General features: G+C 47.6%; 2 protein-coding genes across 4 annotated transcripts in view; both read right to left on the bottom strand.

The window, feature by feature from the left end:
• Positions 1-1,010: 1,010 nt before the first annotated feature.
• CHCHD5 (coiled-coil-helix-coiled-coil-helix domain containing 5) lies at positions 1,011-5,734 on the bottom strand. 3 transcript variants are annotated; one of them, XM_047744893.1, is made up of 4 exons: positions 5,303-5,734; positions 4,121-4,261; positions 3,866-4,031; positions 1,011-1,187 (listed from the first exon to the last, which is right to left on the bottom strand). In XM_047744893.1, coding segments are annotated over exons 1-4 (333 nt in total). In that variant the 5' UTR covers positions 5,305-5,734; the 3' UTR covers positions 1,011-1,163. The 3 variants fall into 3 exon arrangements, with proteins under 3 accessions (XP_047600849.1, XP_047600848.1, XP_047600850.1); XM_047744892.1 differs by having other exon boundaries at positions 3,833-4,031; positions 5,303-5,550; XM_047744894.1 differs by lacking the exon at positions 5,303-5,734 and adding an exon at positions 5,222-5,240 and having other exon boundaries at positions 3,833-4,031.
• An 8,235-nt stretch (positions 5,735-13,969) lies between these two features.
• The window catches only part of POLR1B (RNA polymerase I subunit B), a 28,017-nt gene continuing 24,311 nt past the window's right edge, over positions 13,970-17,675 (bottom strand). Inside the window, exons 13-15 of the mRNA XM_047744890.1 lie at positions 17,173-17,369; positions 16,126-16,379; positions 13,970-15,295 (exon numbers count right to left, since the gene is read on the bottom strand). Coding sequence (XP_047600846.1) covers positions 14,413-15,295; positions 16,126-16,379; positions 17,173-17,369 — 1,334 coding nt within the window. The 3' untranslated portion in view covers positions 13,970-14,412. The remainder of the gene's footprint in view (positions 15,296-16,125; positions 16,380-17,172; positions 17,370-17,675) is intronic.

Here is a 17,675-nt window from a genome sequence, read left to right as displayed (position 1 = left end):
CTAATTTCTGGAAGTTTGGAGTCATCTCCAGGGGGAAGTGGCTTGTCTGAATGGTGAATCTGGGTGCAGGCACTGGGCACACTCAGCAGGGCACGCCGGGCTCTCTCTCCCCCATCAGTCCTGTCTGTCCTCTGCCCTTTAGGACCTGCCCCCGCTAGGGAACTCATGCTCAACCAGCTGAGCTCACAGAACATGTACTTCTGAGGAGAAACTGAGAAGCTGCAGCAGCCCCTGTTGGTCCCTGCCCAGATCCACTCAGCCCTCTTCTGGGCGCTGAATGCTGCTCACTTGATTCCTGGCTACTCTCCACTCAGGGCCTGTTTGATGGCAGGGCATAGGACCACACACAGGGCAGGAAGGAGTGCAAGACCATCAGTGCCCATGACACCTGCCCCTGATGACAGACGGGCAGTTGGTGATCTATACCCCAACCCCCTTGCCCCTTAGATTGAGTCCATTGTCCACTGTGATAACTGGCTTGATAACGCACCTTTTGTCAGCTGCCTTCCTCTCTGTCTCACCTCTCCACTCACCTCCAAACGTTTCTGGAATCACATTCCAAATATAATATCTGCACTCTAATTCTCAGGGTTGAATTTTGGAAGGACACAAACCAAGACAGAACAGAAGTCCAGGACAGCACACGCTAAACCATACCCTTGGTGTCACTGTTCTCAGTAATAAAGCCAGTATTTTCATTCCCACTGTCTAGTGCCCGTGTCTATCACACGACTGCTTCAAAACTCAGGAGGAAAAGAAGTATGATATTATTGCCCCCTAAACTTCAAGGAAATGCTCCGTAAAGACTGGGTAAACGCTGGAGTGGAGGGAGAAAGAGCCTTTCCCACATCTGTGCAGCAGGAGACTGGAAGTGGCTGTTAGCAGAGTTAACGAGGGAAGAGGGGTCATCTTAACTCTGGTGAGCAGGCTCTTTCTTGGCACACAGTGCGAAGCTGGGGAACAGAGGAGCAGGGTTTCCCCCTCAGCTGCTGAAGGCAGAAGGCAAAGTATGGTATACAGAGTCTTTATTTATTGTGAGTCCTGCTGTCCAGAGAAGCCAGACTCAGGTCCAGGCCCCTCAGGACTCCACCTGGCCACTCTTCAGGGCTGGGGGCATCAAGGAGCCAGTCACTCATGTCCAGTTTTTCCATGGTTCAGAGTCCTCAGGAGGTAGGAAGTGGCTTTGCCTGTGGAAAAAAAAACATGACCATCTACTAGCACCTCTTTCGTGCCTGGTCCTGGGGCCACCACTGGGGAGATTATGTAGACACAGAAGAGGCTGCCTTTGCCAAGTCCAGAGTCTGGAGGGAGAAGGTATCAGGTGATGACCTTGGCCATCTGTCATGTGAACTCATCTGACACAGTGAACTGTCACTGGGAGCAGAGAAGTCACCATTTGCTATATTTACTGAGCATGTGCTGTGTCCTGGCATTGTTACAGGGCAATAGAGGAAGCAGGTGTGGTGGTAATCACTCTGAGTGCACTCAGGAACCACAACAAGGCTGTAAAGGAAGAGATATGATCTCATTTCCATTTTTACAAGGTCCTCTGGCTGCCAGAGGAGAGCTGATTTAGGGGCAGGATGGCCAGAGGAAGAGGCTGACTGCTTAACCAGGGCAGGATTGACGAACCATGCCTCCTCTGCCTACTTGTGATCTCTCTCTGTGTCAAATAAATAAATAAAATCTTTTTTTTTTTTTTAGGATTTTATTTATTTATTTGACAGAGAGGTAGAGAGAGATCACAAGTAGGCAGAGAGAGAGGGGAAAGCAGACTCCCTGCTGAGTAGAGAGCCCAATTCAGGGCTCAATCCCAGGACCCTGAGATCATGACCTGAGCCTAAGGAAGAGGCTTAACCCAGTGAGCTACCCAGGTACCCCAATAAATAAAATCTTAAAAAATAAATAAATAGAAGTCCTTCCTACTGGTGTCCACTCCTAGGGCCTGAACCTTTCACTTATTATTGCCTTATTAAAATAAAACAAGGACTACAGGGCCTGGTAGAAGGGCATCTCCCCCATATTTAGCCAAGAACCCCTCTGAGACAGCCAATGGGAATGAAGCAGTTACAAGGCAGTGAGATACAAGCCATGATGGAGGGAGCTCAGACACCCTGGGAGCCTGGAGATGGGGATGTGCCAGCTGGGGATGTTTTCAGAGGCAGCGATAAATAAGCCAGAATAGCAATTAGCCAGGTGCCCCGGAAGGACAGTCCAGGCAGAAGGAAATAGCTGGATAAAAGCCTGCCAGCAGGAGAGACACGCACCTGAGTAACTGCAAGCTCACTATGGCTGGAACAGAGTATGATGTAAAAAGTAGGGAGCGGGGTGGGCGGGGACCCTATAGGCTGTGCTGGAATTTAGATTTGGCGGATGGAAGTGAGAAGCCACGGAAAGCTTTGTGGTTTTTTTGCTTGTTTTTTTTTTTTTTTTTTTTTTTAAAGACCTTACTTATTTATTTGACAGAGAGAGCGCACACAAGCAGGGGGAGCGGCAGGCAGAGGGAGAAGCAGGCTCCTCGCCCAGCAGGGACCCCAACCTGGGGCTCAATCTCAGGGTCCCAGGATGATGACTTGAGCTGAAGGCAGACACTTAACCGAAAGGTTTTCAAGTGAAACAGGACATGGGGTGTCTGGGTAGCTCAGGTGATTAAGCGTGCGCCGACTCTTGATTTGGGCTCAGGGTTTTGAGAACAAGCCCTGAGTCAGTGTGGAGCCTGCTTAGGATTCCCTCTCTTTCGCTCTCTCTACCCCTCTCCCCACTCGCACGTTCTCTCTCAAATAAAATAAAATAAAATATATAAGTGAAGCAGAATATGGTCAGATTTCCTCTGGGACTGCTTTGGGACCATCACAGAGAATGGACTGAAAGCGGTAATACAGAACACAGAGGCTCAAATGAGAACGTTAAGAGGGAGGTGGTTCAAGATGTGACTTTTGCCTTAGGAGGGCACAGTCCAGTGAGGGGAGGTGGTTAACTTCTAAAGGAGCATTTCTCAATTTCATTTTTATTACTGCTCCCCAAGGGGTCTTTAATGACATCTTTTTTTTTTTTTTTAAGATCCTATTTATTCATTCATGAGACACACACACACACACACACAGAGGCAGAGGGGGAAGCAGGCTCCCCACCGAGCAGAGAACCCAATGTGGGACTCGATCCCAGCACCTGGGGATCATGACCAGAGCTGAAGGCAGATGTGCAAACATCTGAGCCACCACCCAGGCAGCCTCCCCAAGCAATCTTTTAAGACAGCTTTTAAAAATTGCAGCCATCCATGAAATCTTAATACCATCGTTATACTGCGTATCTGTTTATGTACTGTAAACATCATTAAAGAGAGTAAGACTCATTTGCTCACTCCTCATCCCCTCACTGAGTACAGCAGAGGGGTAGTGAGGAAGGGAACAAGAGAGCAGGTAAGGAAGGAGGTGGATGAGGTCAGCCCCGGGAAGAACACAGAGAACCAGCAAGGACCTGGATTTTGTGTTCAGAGCGAATGGGAAGCTATTGAAAAGATCTAAGCAAATATGTACCAGGATGAGTTTTCAGTTTCTAAATGCTCTCTCTGGCTACTGTGTGGAGGGCAAGTGAGAGGGGATTCAGAGAGTCAGGGAAAAGGCGGGGCAGGGATTCTGGAGGTGGAGAGGTCAGAGAGGGGTCTGGACTGAAGCAGGGGCTATGGGAAGGGGCAAGAGGTGATCATGTTCTGGATCCCAGATGCTCACGCAGGCCTATGGCAGGGGGGCTGAGGGTAACTCCCAGGTCTTTATTTTGAGCAACTACAAGGACAAAGGGGGTGAATAGTGACGAGTCCCTGATCCTGCCTCACCTCCACAGTTGAGGGTGATCGTGGCGGCTTAACCTCCGCAGTTGAGGGTGAGCGCGGCGGCTGCACCTGCTCAGCACACTGCAGGAAGCGGCGCATGTGCTCTGCACAGTTGCCCACAGCTGCCTCATTCTGTCGAAGGCACTCCTCAAAGGCCTCAAAAGGTTCAGCACAGGCCTGGCGGATCTGACGGATGATTGGGCTGTGGAGGAAGGACATTTCAAGCATTCACACTTCCACTCCACTGCCCGCCCCCACCCTCCACCCCGTCCCATTCTTGCCCACACTCACTGGGAGGATGTGCATTGAGCAATACTCATCTTAAGGTGGTAACAGTCCCGCTGCCATGACTCAGGCTTGGCCGCTACACACTGGCCATATTGCTCCAGCTCCCGGCCACAGTAGCGAGCCGTGACCTCCAGGGCTGCCTGCCTGTGGGACATGGTGGGCTGAGGGTAATTTCAGGCAACAGACCAGAAAGGGAGTTCTGATCTCAGTAGGGGGATGGAGCGTGGAACAACACTAGGTATCTTGGGCAGATCTAGGAGTCTGAAGGTATCCTGGGAAAGAGCCAGGGAGATGGACGGGGAGGGAAAGCATGAGCCCTGGGGATTGTGGAACAGGGTGGGGGCTTCTGGGAAGATGACGGAGATCTTTTCCAAAAAAAGTCTAATCATTCAAAGGCAAGCCTTGGGGTCCTTCAGGCATCCCTCAATAGGGCGCAGAAGTAAGATCTTGCGTTCTAGGAGAAAATCTGGGAGCCATAAAGGGGTTCGGAAGTCCTAAAAAGAGGTTCAGAAGTCCAAGTGGTTAGGTCTTGGGTCCTGGGAAAGGATCCATTGACCAGAGTCTTAACGATTAAGTCTGAGGACAGAGGTACTGGAGGTGAGACTTGAAGCCCTGGGGTGGGCCTCCGAGTTCTAGGGGCATGATGTGGAAGCACTGGGTGAGGCTGGAGCCTTGGGATAGATCTGGATGTTCGTACAAGTAAGCTCTTGAGAACAAGATCTGGAAATCTAGAGCGGCACGGGTGGTCTGGGAACAAGTCTGTGGGCGTTACAGGCGAGATCTGCGATGATGCGCTGATCTGAAGGTTCAGAAGGTATAGTTTGGTGATCTAGGGGGATGAACCCGGAGCTATAAGAACGGTTCTAAGAATCGCAGAGGTGCCGTGACAATTCTGCAGTCCTAGGGTTGCAAGGTGGTGGACCGCGCCTAGGGACACGATTGGGTGGGTGTTAAGTGTGGACCTGACAAGTTCCCAGTTACCCAAAGAAGAGGGGCGGAGTCTAAACGCCCAGGGGGCGGGGCCTAGACACGCGGAGGGACGAGACTTGTAATGGACTGCGCTGAATCCTAAGGGTCGGATCTTCGAGGAACAAAGACGCCAACCCTTCCTCCCGGAGTACTGGCCCAGCTCCAGATCACGGAAGAGAGGGCGGCAGATCCAGGGTAGGCGCTCCCGCTACTCACATCTCCAGGCCGGTGCGGGTAGGAAATCAGTCCGGGAGGAGAGCTCCGCCTTTTCCGGTCAAGTTGTCATGGCGGCGCCCAACTCGGCTGTCCTTGCCTCGTTTTTTTCCGGTCGCAGAGCCGGCAAGTGGCCCATTCTGTTCCCTTTAGGCCCAACCTGTCATGGCGGCGCTCTGTCTCTCCTTCCGGCCCCGCCTGTACTGGCGGCGCCTGCGCAGCCGTCGCGGGCCGCTCTGCGGCTCGGTGGCTCTGCGCTTTCTACATCCGGCTGGCCGTGGCCGCGCCGGAAATACGGGAGAGGCCGCTTGCGCGCTTCTCTCCTAGCCACCCGCCCGGACCTGGGGACGAGCGGCTGCTCTGGCCACTCGATGTGGTGCTGTTGGTGGCCAGGTTGGGCGCCGTGGCTGCGGGCTCATTGCCGCGGTGACCGGGAGCCTGACGCTTACCGCCGCAGTGCCACCTTCCGTCTTGCGCGGGCGCTCCCGGTCCTCTCCGGATGGTGGTGCTTGCGCGCGCGCGCGGAGCCGCGGGAAGGGGGTCACCGCAAGAGTGGGACCAGCCGGCCTGGAGCTGCCATCGGCTCAGCCTGGGGGACTCAGACCAGGCCCCCTTCTTCTTGGGATAAGCCCTGGGACCAGGCTGGACTTGAGTGTTAATATTGGCTCCACGCGATTATGGACATGTGTAATTCTAATTCCTGGAGGGGTATCATTTCCACCTATTGGTCTGTCCTCCAGTGTGAGACCCGGGGGGTACGTTTTCCCACTTGTGAGGGTGGGTGCGAGTATCCCGAGATCAGAGGGAGACTAAGCATCAGCCCAGCCATCAAATATGTGGATGTCTTCCCAGACTCCAGCCAAAATGAACATAAAATGATCTTCATCATAGTGTCGAGGAGCAAGAGCTATTTGTGAGCAAGTGACAGCTACTTGGAGTGTGGGTGTGCTCATCTGTAAATGGGGAGGATGACGGTGAGGTCCTTTACACAGGGCATAGTGCATGTGAACAGTTAGGGCAGAGCCTGGACCCTCAGAATTTCTGGAGAATTGAGCGCTGTTACTGGAGACTGTTATTGTGAGCTGCCCTGGTTGGCCCTGGACACATGATTGTCCCACTGACCATCCGAACCTGCCTTGGATGATAGGAGTAGGTTTGGAGCTGTGTGCACCAAAGGAAAGCTTTTTGTCCAAGGCCTCCTATTCTTTCTTGCAAAAACTTCCAAGTGTATTTTTTTTTAATATTTTTTATTTATTTAACAGACAGAGATCACAAGTAGGCAGAGAGGCAGGCAGAGAGAGAGGGGGAAGCAGGCTCCCCACCTAGCAGAGAGCCCGATGTGGGGCCCGATCCCAGTACCCTGAGACCATGACCTGAGCCGAAGGCAGAGGCCCAACCCACTGAGCCACCCAGGCGCCCCCCAAGTGTATTTTTGATGGGAGAAGAGGGGAAGGGAACACCCTCAGTGGCAGAGAACACTTTGGCTTCAAATGTGGAGTGAATCCTCATATTTTTCTCTCCTGGGAAAGTGAAATCTTAACCTGTCCCTTGCCACTTCATGATTCTTACCTCAAAGTCACTGTAACGTGCTCCCTCAAGGGAAGGGGTTCAAACATGTGAGCTCATTAGTAGGTATGATGAAGACCCCAAGAGGAGACAGTACCCCTCCTCCCTTTGGGAAGTGTGACACTTGTGCTTCCAAGCTTCTGGGTTGTTTTTTGGCCTGTAGCTCAAGAGTCTGACTAACTTCCTCTTAGGGATCAAATGCAAGGTAGGCTTATGGAGTGAAGCAGACCTGGGTTTAAATCCGGGATCTTGGACAGAATCTGCTCTCTGGGTTTCAGTTTCCTCCGTAACAGCTGCTTAAGGATGCCCTTGTGAGCAGAGACTGAAATGACACCTGCTGAGCACTGGAGAAATGACACCTGCTGAGCTTCTGGATTCCAGCCATTTGTTAGTCTAGGCAGGGGTGGGTGAAGCTTGGCAAAGGATCCACATGTTGGTTCCTGCCATGCTATCCGCACAGGCCTGGATTAAGTGTGCTGTCTTCCCTCTGGTGCTGGGCGAGGGAGGGCTTGGGAGGTCAAGGCCATGGCTCTGTCCTAGAGAAACTGACAAACACCAGCTTCACAGTCTTCCTACGTGATGATGACAGCAGAACAGAGGATGTTGAGCACTGTGTACTTTCCCTTTCTAGCCTTATCAGAATTTGTTACTGTATCTGTTTGCGTATTTTCTGCCTACTTCAAGACCCACAAGGGAAGGGGCCTTGTATCTGTCTCATGTCACTGCTGGATCCCCTCCATAGCATGGGGTCTGACAGAGTAATAATGGAATGAATAAAACCCATCTGCTTTCAGGATTGCATGAGGATAAAATGAGAGCCACTCGTTGACTTATTAAGTGCTGTCTGTGTGCCAGGAACTGTTTCCCCAGCAGGGAGTAAAAGACCGAAATTCATACTGGTAAAAAGGGTATACAGTGTGATGTTTGGGTATACATAGGTATTGTGAAATGATTACCAGAGTAATATCCATCAGTTCACATAGTTAACATTTTTAATGTGTGATGAGGACATTTGAGATCCAATCTCTTAGCAAATGTCAAGTATACAATATGTTAATATTAACTAATGCTATACATTAGGTCTCCAGAACTTAATAGAGTTTATACCCTTTGACCAACATCTCCCCATCTCCCCCACATCCCAGGCCTGCCAACCACCATTCTGTTTCCATGAGTTCAACTTAGATTCTACATATGTGAGATCATGTGATATCTGTCCGTGTGCTTCACGGAGCATATAGTCCTCCAGGTGGGGCATGTCAGATCTGATGAAGGGCAGGGAGTGTGACGGGGGTTGGGTGGGAGGGCGCACTTGTGGAATGGGATCCGGAGGGAGTCGTCCAGTGCTTCAATCCCTGGCCAGACTGAGAGCCACCACAAATGGCAACACAGACACAACTTTGACCGGATGATTTGTGAGGTACAACAACGTGAGTCCTGACCCTTGATCCCCTGAAGGGGCCATGTGGCAGGAAGGGATGGTGCCTGGGTGTGTCGGTGATTTCCTAATGGTGTTATGAGAAGAGCATTGTTGACTAGGACAGGGTCTCCTGGAGTCCTGAGGGCTCCTCTCACCTCAGGTGGCTTCACTGCCACCTTCATCTCCTGGGTTTTTCTTTTCTAGAAGTGCTCCCTCTTGGTCTTAAGTTTATAGGATATGATGGGTGGGAGGCAAATCCTGACAAGCCCAATACATGTAAAATCTCCAAGCTGAGGACAGCAGTGAACATGCTTTTCCTGCCACATTACATCTGTTGTCACTAGCCGGGGGCTAGTGACCTAGAGCTTCAGGACCACCCCTCCTCTGGAAACAGTGGCACAGAAAATTGTTAAGAGGAAACCATATACTGTGACTTGGAGGGGGTCTCCCAGCTCTTATTTTTTTCAACCTTATTAAGCTCCTTAGTTAAAAAAAAAAAAAAAAAAGACTGAGTGAAATGAACACTTTGCTCGAAGCTTAACTTCCATTTTCTCACTAGTGTCTCCTGGATCCTTTGCCTCCCAGATCTGTTCCCCAAGAGTTCAAAGCCTTAGGATTCCTGGGAACTGCAGTGCATCCCGTCCCTGCCTCCTGCTTCTGGATTCCAGCCGTTAGTCTAGGCAGGGGTGGGTGAAGCTTGGCAAAGGATCCACATGTTGGTTCCTGCCATGCTATCCACACAGGCCTGGATTAAGTGTGTTGTCTTCCCTCTGGTGCTGGGCGAGGGAGGGCTTGGGAGGTCAAGGCCATGGCTCTGTCCTAGAGAAACTGACAAACACCAGCTTCACAATCTTCCTACGTGATGATGACAGCAGGACAGAGCGTGTGGTGCCCTCGTGGTGAGGTCTGCTTGGCTCTGTTCTGCCCCCTGGGAACTGGTCTTAGGCAAGACCTTGACCACTCACCCAGGGCAATTCCTTTCCTCCTGCACTGGGCGGCTGCCTGGGGCTGGGGTTCCAGTGGGCCTGGCCACCTCCTCAGCACTGCATGTACCTTCCTCATCCACTCTAGGTTCACGGGGTTTGAGGTGTAAAAGATGCAGATTTAGATGTTGCCGCTGATGAGTGGGTCCCAGTGCTGATCTCTTCCAGGTCCTTGGAGGCTGGGGGCCACAGGCTGAAAGGGAGGTGTGCAGAAACTGGTCCCAGATAGAGGACAATGCCCTCACTTCTTGGCTTTGCCTCCAAGAAGTGGTATTTGATGTTTCAGCTAGAACACAGCTCTACTTGAGAAGGAAAAGGAAGTGTGGGAAAGGTTAATTAAGTGGTTTCTCTTACAGCCAATCTGGGCCTCCTCAACAGTCTCGGTATTATCTTCTGTCCACACGGAGGCATCACACATTTAGAACCCACACAAGTATGTGTTCCGTAGGGAGCTGAGCCTCAGTGGGGTTGGCTTCCTGAGGTTGCTGTAACAAACTGCCACAGGCTGGATAGCTTAAAAAAACAGACATGCATTTTCACTGTTCAGGAAGCAGGAAGTCCAAAATCAAGGTGCTGGCAGCAGATTCCTGCTGGAGGCTCTGAAGGAGAATCTGTTCCATGCCTGTTCCCCAGCTTCCAGTGGTTACAGGCAGTCCTTGGCATTCCTTGGCTGGTAGAAACATTACTCCTATCTCTGCCTCCACTCACATCACCTTCTCTGTGTGCTCTCCTCCTACAAGGGCACCAATGCCAAAACTCCAGGGGATGCTTCTGCCTACATCCCTTTGCCCCAGGCTGGACCCTATACCATCGTAATGCCTGCAGTTGAAAAGGCTTACTGGGACTCGCAGGTCAGAGGGGGAGGGCAGTGTGGACAGCCTGCGGGAAGCCTGCCGGGACCGGCTCTTCCATCAGTGCTGTAGGCTCTTCCCCACAGCCTGTGCTGTCTCCCCTACATGCTGGGTCCCACAGAGGTACTCGGCCTGTTGGCACCGTCCGCACTGTGGATCTGCCCAACAGGAACACTTCTTCCCATCAACAGAAGTACCACGCATACTTGAAACATCTGTTCTTATAATACATCTTGCAGTACCTGTTACAACCACTTGGGTGTATGGAGTGTCCATTAAATAAAACCGGTTCATTTCAAGGGCCAGTGGGGCAGTTCATTTTTGTTGTATCAGCATTCTTAACAGAGACAACTTATTTATTCCATCTTGTGTATAGTTCTGTTCTTTCATTAGGAAACTCACTTTTATAAATACAGAAACTGACAGCCCTATTTTACTGCAGTTTTTAATCTACCCATATACTCTTTGGATGATTAACCCATCATTCAACTTTGTATTTATTTCCTTAAAATATTAATGTTATCCAATATTCCATTCATAGACATAAGTAACATTCAGTTTTACATACAGCTCCATCCTTTCCTTGAAGACATTTGTTTCACAACAATTCCATTTGTATAAATATGTATCTTGTCTACACCTGTATCCATTCACTGCATACACTAATTTGTGTTATATCAATACAGCAAAGAGATACATGATATATCCAGTCCTCTGGCAAAAAACAAAAACAAAAACAAAAACAAAAAAACAAAAAAAAAACCCAAGAGGAATCTTGAGCTGACCCTCACACCTTATAGAAAAATTACTCAAGGGGCACCTGGGTGGCTAAGTCAGTTGGGCATCCAACTCTTGATTTTGGCTCAGGTGGTGATCTCAGGGTTCTGCAACTGATTCCTGTGTTGTCGGGCTCCCCGCTCAGCAGGGTCTGCTTGAGATTCTGTCTGCCTGTCCCCACCCCCTCCACTCACACACTCTAATAAATGGACAAATCTTTTAAAAAAAGGAACTCAAAAGGGATACATGGATCATAGATTTAAGTGTACAGCATAAAATTATAAACACTTAGAATATAAAAAATCTTGGGGCTTGAAGAGTTTTTGTTGTTTTTTTAAAGATCTTATTTATTTATTTGACAGATCACAAGTAGGCAGAAAGGTAGGCAGAGAGAGAGGAGGAAGCAGGCTTCCTGCTGAGCAGAGAGCCCAATGTGGGGCCCAGGACCCTGAGATCATGACCTGAGCTGAAGGCAGAGGCATTAACCCACTGAGCCACAGAGGCGCCCCTGGGATTGAAGAGTTCTTAAGACAGGACGCCAAAAGCATCATCTACCAAAAACCAAACCCAAATGATAAAAAACTGCGCCCTCTCATGGAGTGCTGAGTAGCAGTAAGAAGGAATAAGTTACTGACACATGCAAGAAACTGAGTGGATCTCAGGGGAACTGCAGAGTGGAAAAGGCCAATTTTAAAAGGTCACTACTATATGATTCCATTTATATAATATTCTTGAAATAACAAAATTATAGAGATGGAGAATAGATTAGTGGTTGCCAGGGGTTAAAGATGGGGGATACGGTTGGGGACAACTATGAAGGGAAAAAATCATGGCTGAGCCTTGCGGTGTGGAATAGTTGGGCATCTTTTTTTTTCCATTTAAATTCAGTTAACATATGGTATATTATTACTTTCAGAGGCAGAGATCAGTGATTCATCAGTCTTATATAATACCTAGTGTTCATTATATCACTTTTCCTCCTTAATGTCTATCACCCACTTACCTCATCCCTCCATCCCATTCCCCTCCAGCAATCTCATGTTTGTTTCCTATGATAACATCACTTATGGTTTGTAGTCCTGTGTCTTATGTTCGATACATCAATCTACACGTGGTAGGACTGATCCAAACAATACACACATACACAAAGGAGTACATGTAAAACCGGTGAAACAGGACTAAACTCTGGGAATTGTCCCAATGTCAATTTTGTGAATCTATAAATTTTAAAAAGGTAAGGAAATAAGAGATAAGACATATGATTTCACTCTGGTGTGGAATTTAAGAAATAAAACAGATCAACACAGCAAGGGACGGGACGAAGAGAGGCAAACCATAAAAGACTCTTAACTCTAGAGAACAAACAGTGTTGCTGGAAGGGAGGCGGCCAGGGGGAAGGGTAAGTGGGTGAAGGGGTTAAGGAGTGATGAGCACTGCATGGTATATGGAAGTGATGAATCTCTAAATTCTCCTAAAACTAGTATTACACTATCTATTAACTGGAATTTAAATAAAAGACAAAAGATAAAACAAACTTTATTTGTTACCATTTTTAGTGCTCCTAAAAAAATTGGGAGACTTGGAACCACATACCTCAGCTATGGGCTTGTGAGATAGACAGAGACTGGAATGGGGTGGTAAAGTTCATCTGGGAGTCTACTAACAGTAGTGCAAGTATCAGCCAATAGATTTGAGGCATTTTTCCTTATTTCTTTTTCCCAACAGTTTAATGAAGCAAAGCCAGGATATACTAGTTTTCTCAGTCTAGCTCTATCTGCCTTATCATTAGTAAGAGACACCTAAAGCCAGACTCAAGAATTATCTTAGTAAAGTTTAACATCAAAGAGCATGTATTCACAAGTGAATACAAGGTCATCTACTGTCAGCACCATTTATAGTGCCCAAAGAATGAAACTGCCCAAATACGCCCACCAGGGAACAATACGTCCAAACAATGAAATATTGTACACAGAAAAACAGCCACTGGATTTTAGAGATTTAGTATGGAAAAACAATGTAAACTATCTCCATAAATTGTATTTATTACACGTGGAAATGGCATTTTGGCTGTATTACATTAAATAAAATAAAGTATATGAACATTATTTCTAAGATATGGAAGCAACCTAAATCTCCATCAAGAGAGAAAAAAGAGGGGCGCCCATGTGGCTCAGTCGGTTGAGTGTCTGCCTTCAGGTCAGGTCATGATCCCGGTATCCAGAATCAAGTCCCACATTGGGCTCCCTGTTTGGCAGAGATCCTGCCTCTCCCTGAACAACCCCCCATTGCTCGTGCTCTCTCTCACTCTTTCGAATAAATAAATAAAATCTTTAAAAAAAAAAGATGAATAAAGAAAACGTGCTATACATACTATGGAATATTATTCAGCCCTAAAAAAGGGAAATCCTGCCATGTGCAACATGGATAAACCTCAAGGCCATTACACTAAGTAAAATAAGCTTGTCACAGAACCACAAATACTGCATGATCTCACTTATATGAGGGATCTAAAAGAGTCAGACTAGAATGATGGCTACCAGGAGCTGGTGGGAGGGAAACAGGGAGTTGGTGTCGAGCGGGTGTACAGCTCCATTGCTACAAAATGAGTGAGTTCTGCCTCTAGTTAACAATATTCTACTGTACACCTAAACATGTGTTAAGAGGGTAGATGTCGGGGCGCCTGGATGGCTCAGTGGGTTAAAGCCTCTGCCTTCAGCTCAGGTCATGATCCCAGGGTCTTAGGATCGAGCCCTGCATTGGGCTCTCTGCTCCTCGGGGAGCTTGCTTCCTCCTCTCTCTACCTGCCTCTCTGCCTACTTGTGATCTTTGTCTGTCAAATAAATAAATAAAATCTTTAAAAAAAAAAAAAAAAAAAGAGGGTAGATGTCAAATTCAGTGTTTTTTAACCAAACACACACACACAACCCCAAAGGACACAAGGAATCTTTTGGAGGTGGTGTTTCTTACCTTGATTGCGGTGATCATTTCACAGGTGTATGCGTATGCTCAAACCCGTCTAATTGTACACATTAAACATGCACAGTTTTGTTTAACAATTACACTTCAATAGAAGTACCTTTGGTTTTTACTTTAATGTGGATATAAGCAAATACAAAATGAAATATATGGCTTACAATTCTATTTGTATTGGGTTGCTTTGTTCTAGACGGAGAAATGTTTGATGGTCACTGCACAGAGAATATAGGGTACGGGGACTCCAGGGTTGGAAAGACTTCCCTGTATATCCTTCTACTTATCTGTGTATCATTTTTTTTTCCCGTGTATCATTCTTAAAGAAGATGTTTGTGGAACTTTTGAACAAATAACACTGCAAATCAGCTTCAGTAGTTATTCTGATGAGACTCAGAAATCCTGAATTCTTAGTTGCCCGGTCTTGGTGGAAAACCCGAACACCCCTGAGAAAAACTCCAGAGGAACCGAGTCATCTCTTCACTGAGCCCAAGTTAGAGTTTGTTTTAATCCGATCGTTCTCCCAACCCGAAAGGCGCCATCAAGTTAAATGACATCCAGTTTCACCTTAATGTTCATGGCTGCCAGTTCAGCTACAAAATACCGGAAAACGTAAGGCACGGAAACAGTGTCGATGGTGTCGCTTCGATCACACAATGTACAGTTGTATTTTCTGTTGCGCGTGGCGGACCAGGAAGGGGGTGGCTTCTCCAGCAGCGGAGACAGTAAACTGCCACACTTAACGCACACGTGTGCTACCGAGCGATCCGAACAGTTGAAGAGGCGGTCATGCAGGAGAAAAGATGTACCATGAGCTAAAAGAGCGTCCCTCTCCATTTCCCCAAAACGGATTCCGCCCTGGACATTCCTTCCCCCAATAGGCTGGTTGGTGACTTTGTCTCTGGCGCCCGTGGTCCTAACCTGGAACTTGTCTGAGACCATGTGGCGCAAACGTTGGTAATAAACCACACCTATGAAAATGTCTGCTTCCAGTTCCAGCCCACTGATGCCGCTGTACAACCTCTCGGTGCCATAGAAGTTGTAGCCACCGGCTTTTAACAGCTCCCCGAAGTACTCCAAGGCCGAGTTCTCCTCTGAAAAGGTGAAGGGTGTCGCATCGTGGCAGAGACCGTGCAGGGCAGCGGACTTCCCTGCCATACTTTCAATTAACATCCCGATGGTCATGCGGGAGGGAAAACCGTGAGGATTGAACAGAATGTCTGGGACCATCCCGCTCTCGGTGAATGGCATGTCCTCTACTGGCCACAGCCTGCTCAGGATGCCCTTCTGCCCGTGGCGACTGGCAAATTTGTCTCCGATGGTCGGGTTCCGAGGGACTCTCATCGTGATGCAGATACACTTGAACTTCCCACTGCCGGTGTCATTACTACACACTTTGATGTTATCCACGATGCAATTTTCTTTACTCCTGGGAAGAAAAGCAGACGGAAGTCTAACTATTCTCTTTACGCTGACAAAAACACCTCTAAGTTTTAATTGACATAATTAGTGCTTCATAAAGGATATCTGCACAACTTATTCTAACATCTCTTCTCCAGCACAAAGAGAGCTGGTATCCCTAAAAACACTTGTGAACAGGGCTGCTGACTCCGTTCGCTACGGAACTCTGCTCACCTGAAAGAACAGCGACAGACCACCTACAGAGATCTACAGCTGAAACCGTTTCATAGATGTAAAATAAGCTAAACATTTTTAATTTTAGCAAGAGGCATCATGAACTTGACATTTTTAGCTAGGAAAATCCCTAACTACATCCTGAGAGAGATGATTAAGTTTGAATATCCTAGTTTTAAAAGAAGTCCCAGGCAACTTGTCAAATCCTAACAGACTGACAAGAGAAGCAGAAAAACAAAGACTGACCAGCAGACACCAAACTTTGTCTCATTTAAGAAATGCCAATTCAGGGGCGCCTGGGTGGCTCAGTGGGTTAAGGCCTCTCCCGTCAGCTCAGGTCATGATCTCAGGGTCCTGGGATTGAGGCCCGCATTGGGCTCTCTGCTCAGAAGGGAGCCTGCCTCCCCTCCCCCCTGCCTCTCTGCCTACTTGTGATCTCTGTCAAATAAATAAATAAAAGATCTTAAAAAAAAAAAATGCCAATTCAGTTACAACTAAGTCAAGTCAGGGAGCTACCACTTGTATCTTCTCCAAAATTTGCCTCTTAGAAGGTAAATTTCACTGACCTCAGCAACTTCACTGAGAAACAGCCTTTAAAAAATAGCACTGGGTACCCAAACTTACTTATAGTACATCACAAAGCTTTCCCCGGTGTTGAGGTTCAGGTAGCCATAATACGGGTCTCCATACTGTAGCTGGGCTCCGATGAATGGCAAGCCATCGTCGTCTAACTTCTGCAGAATCCGCGGGTCACCAGGTTTGACTCCAAACACCAGACTATCATCTCCTTGTTTAATTTTCTCAGATAGATCTATGAACTCAGACTTGTAGACACTTCCATGGGCAAAGCCTCGTTCCCAGGAGGCCTTATTCACGATCTACAAGGTCAAAGAATAGTTAATTTAAGAGACTGAGGCCAAATGGGGATTTTCACAATAAAAATGGTTAGAATTAAAATACATGATTTAGGATAACTGGCATTCTATTTTAAAAACTCCAGGGATGCCTGGGTGGCTCAGTTGGTTGAGCATCTGCCTTTGGCTCAGGTCATGATCCCAGAGTCCTGGGATCAAGTCCTGCATCGGGCTCCTTACTCAGTGGGGAGCCTGCTTCTCTCTCTACTCTGCCTGCTTGTGCACTCTCTCTTTCTCTCTGACAAATAAATAATCTTAAGAAAATAAAATAAAAACTCCAGATTTTCTGGAGCACCTATGTGGCTCAGTCAGTTAAGCATCTGCCTTCAGCTCAGGTCGTGATCTCAGGGTCCTGGGATCAAGCCCCACATCGGGCTCCCTGCTCAGCAGAGAGTCTGCTTCTCCCTCTCCCTTTGCCCCTCCCCCTGCTTGTGCCCTCTCTCTCAAATAAAATCTTAACAAAACGAAACACATTTTCCAAGCCATCTACACTATGGCTTTCAACCTAATCATGCGTAAATATAAAAGGTAGATATACCCAAGACTATACTCATTCAACACATTATACTACGCACTCAAATATGCACCATACATGCATATCTGAATATTTAGTGAATATCACTTAGGGCTTGCCACTTTCATGGAGATTAGCAATTAATCATGTAACAGAATGCTCACACGCCAGGATGTAGAAACACAGTAAACAAAAAAGTTAAAAAATAAAAGGAATGGAATGACATCTCCTGGGAGAACTTACCATGGCATCTTCCATATCGTAGCCAGTGTAAGAAATAACAGCAACGATGGCATTTGTCCCAATTGGATAGTTATCCATGTCATAATAATCATACATGTATGGTCTCACTAAAGGGCTTTGTGGAGTCTGAAGACGATACAGTTTATTATCTGATCGAGCTTGGTAAGTGAGAAGTGGAAAGCCCATGGTTTGCTTCCCTACAAAGGGGGGGAAAAAACTTCAGCATCTTTTGTCCCCCTGATTATAAAGGTCATATATAAAATTGGAGGGGTGCCTGGGTAGCTCAGTCACTTAAGTGTTTGCCTTCAGCTCAGGTCATGATCTCAGAGTCCTGGGATCGAGCCCTGCGTCAGACTCCCTGCTCAGTGGGATGTCTGCTTCTCTCTCTGCCTCTCACTCCACTCTTACGCTCTGCCTCACTCTCTCACTCAAACAAGTAAAATATTTTAAAAAATAAAATAAAATAGGAAACAACAAAACATTCATCAGAGGGGAATGAATAA

This window comes from Lutra lutra, chromosome 9, assembly GCF_902655055.1.
Source record: "Lutra lutra chromosome 9, mLutLut1.2, whole genome shotgun sequence".
Lineage (NCBI taxonomy): Eukaryota > Metazoa > Chordata > Mammalia > Carnivora > Mustelidae > Lutra > Lutra lutra.
Note: the sequence above shows the minus strand (reverse complement) of the source record. Positions and strands in the feature narration are given on the sequence as shown.

Excerpts from the sequence above, each read along its gene's own strand:
- CHCHD5 (XM_047744892.1), bottom strand. Across the intron at positions 4,032-4,120 it reads GCTCAATGCACATCCTCCCA|CCCAATCATCCGTCAGATCC; the intron begins GTGAGTGTGGGC and ends CTTCCTCCACAG. Across the intron at positions 1,188-3,832 it reads GATCACCCTCAACTGTGGAG|GCAAAGCCACTTCCTACCTC; the intron begins GTGAGGCAGGAT and ends TTTTTTCCACAG.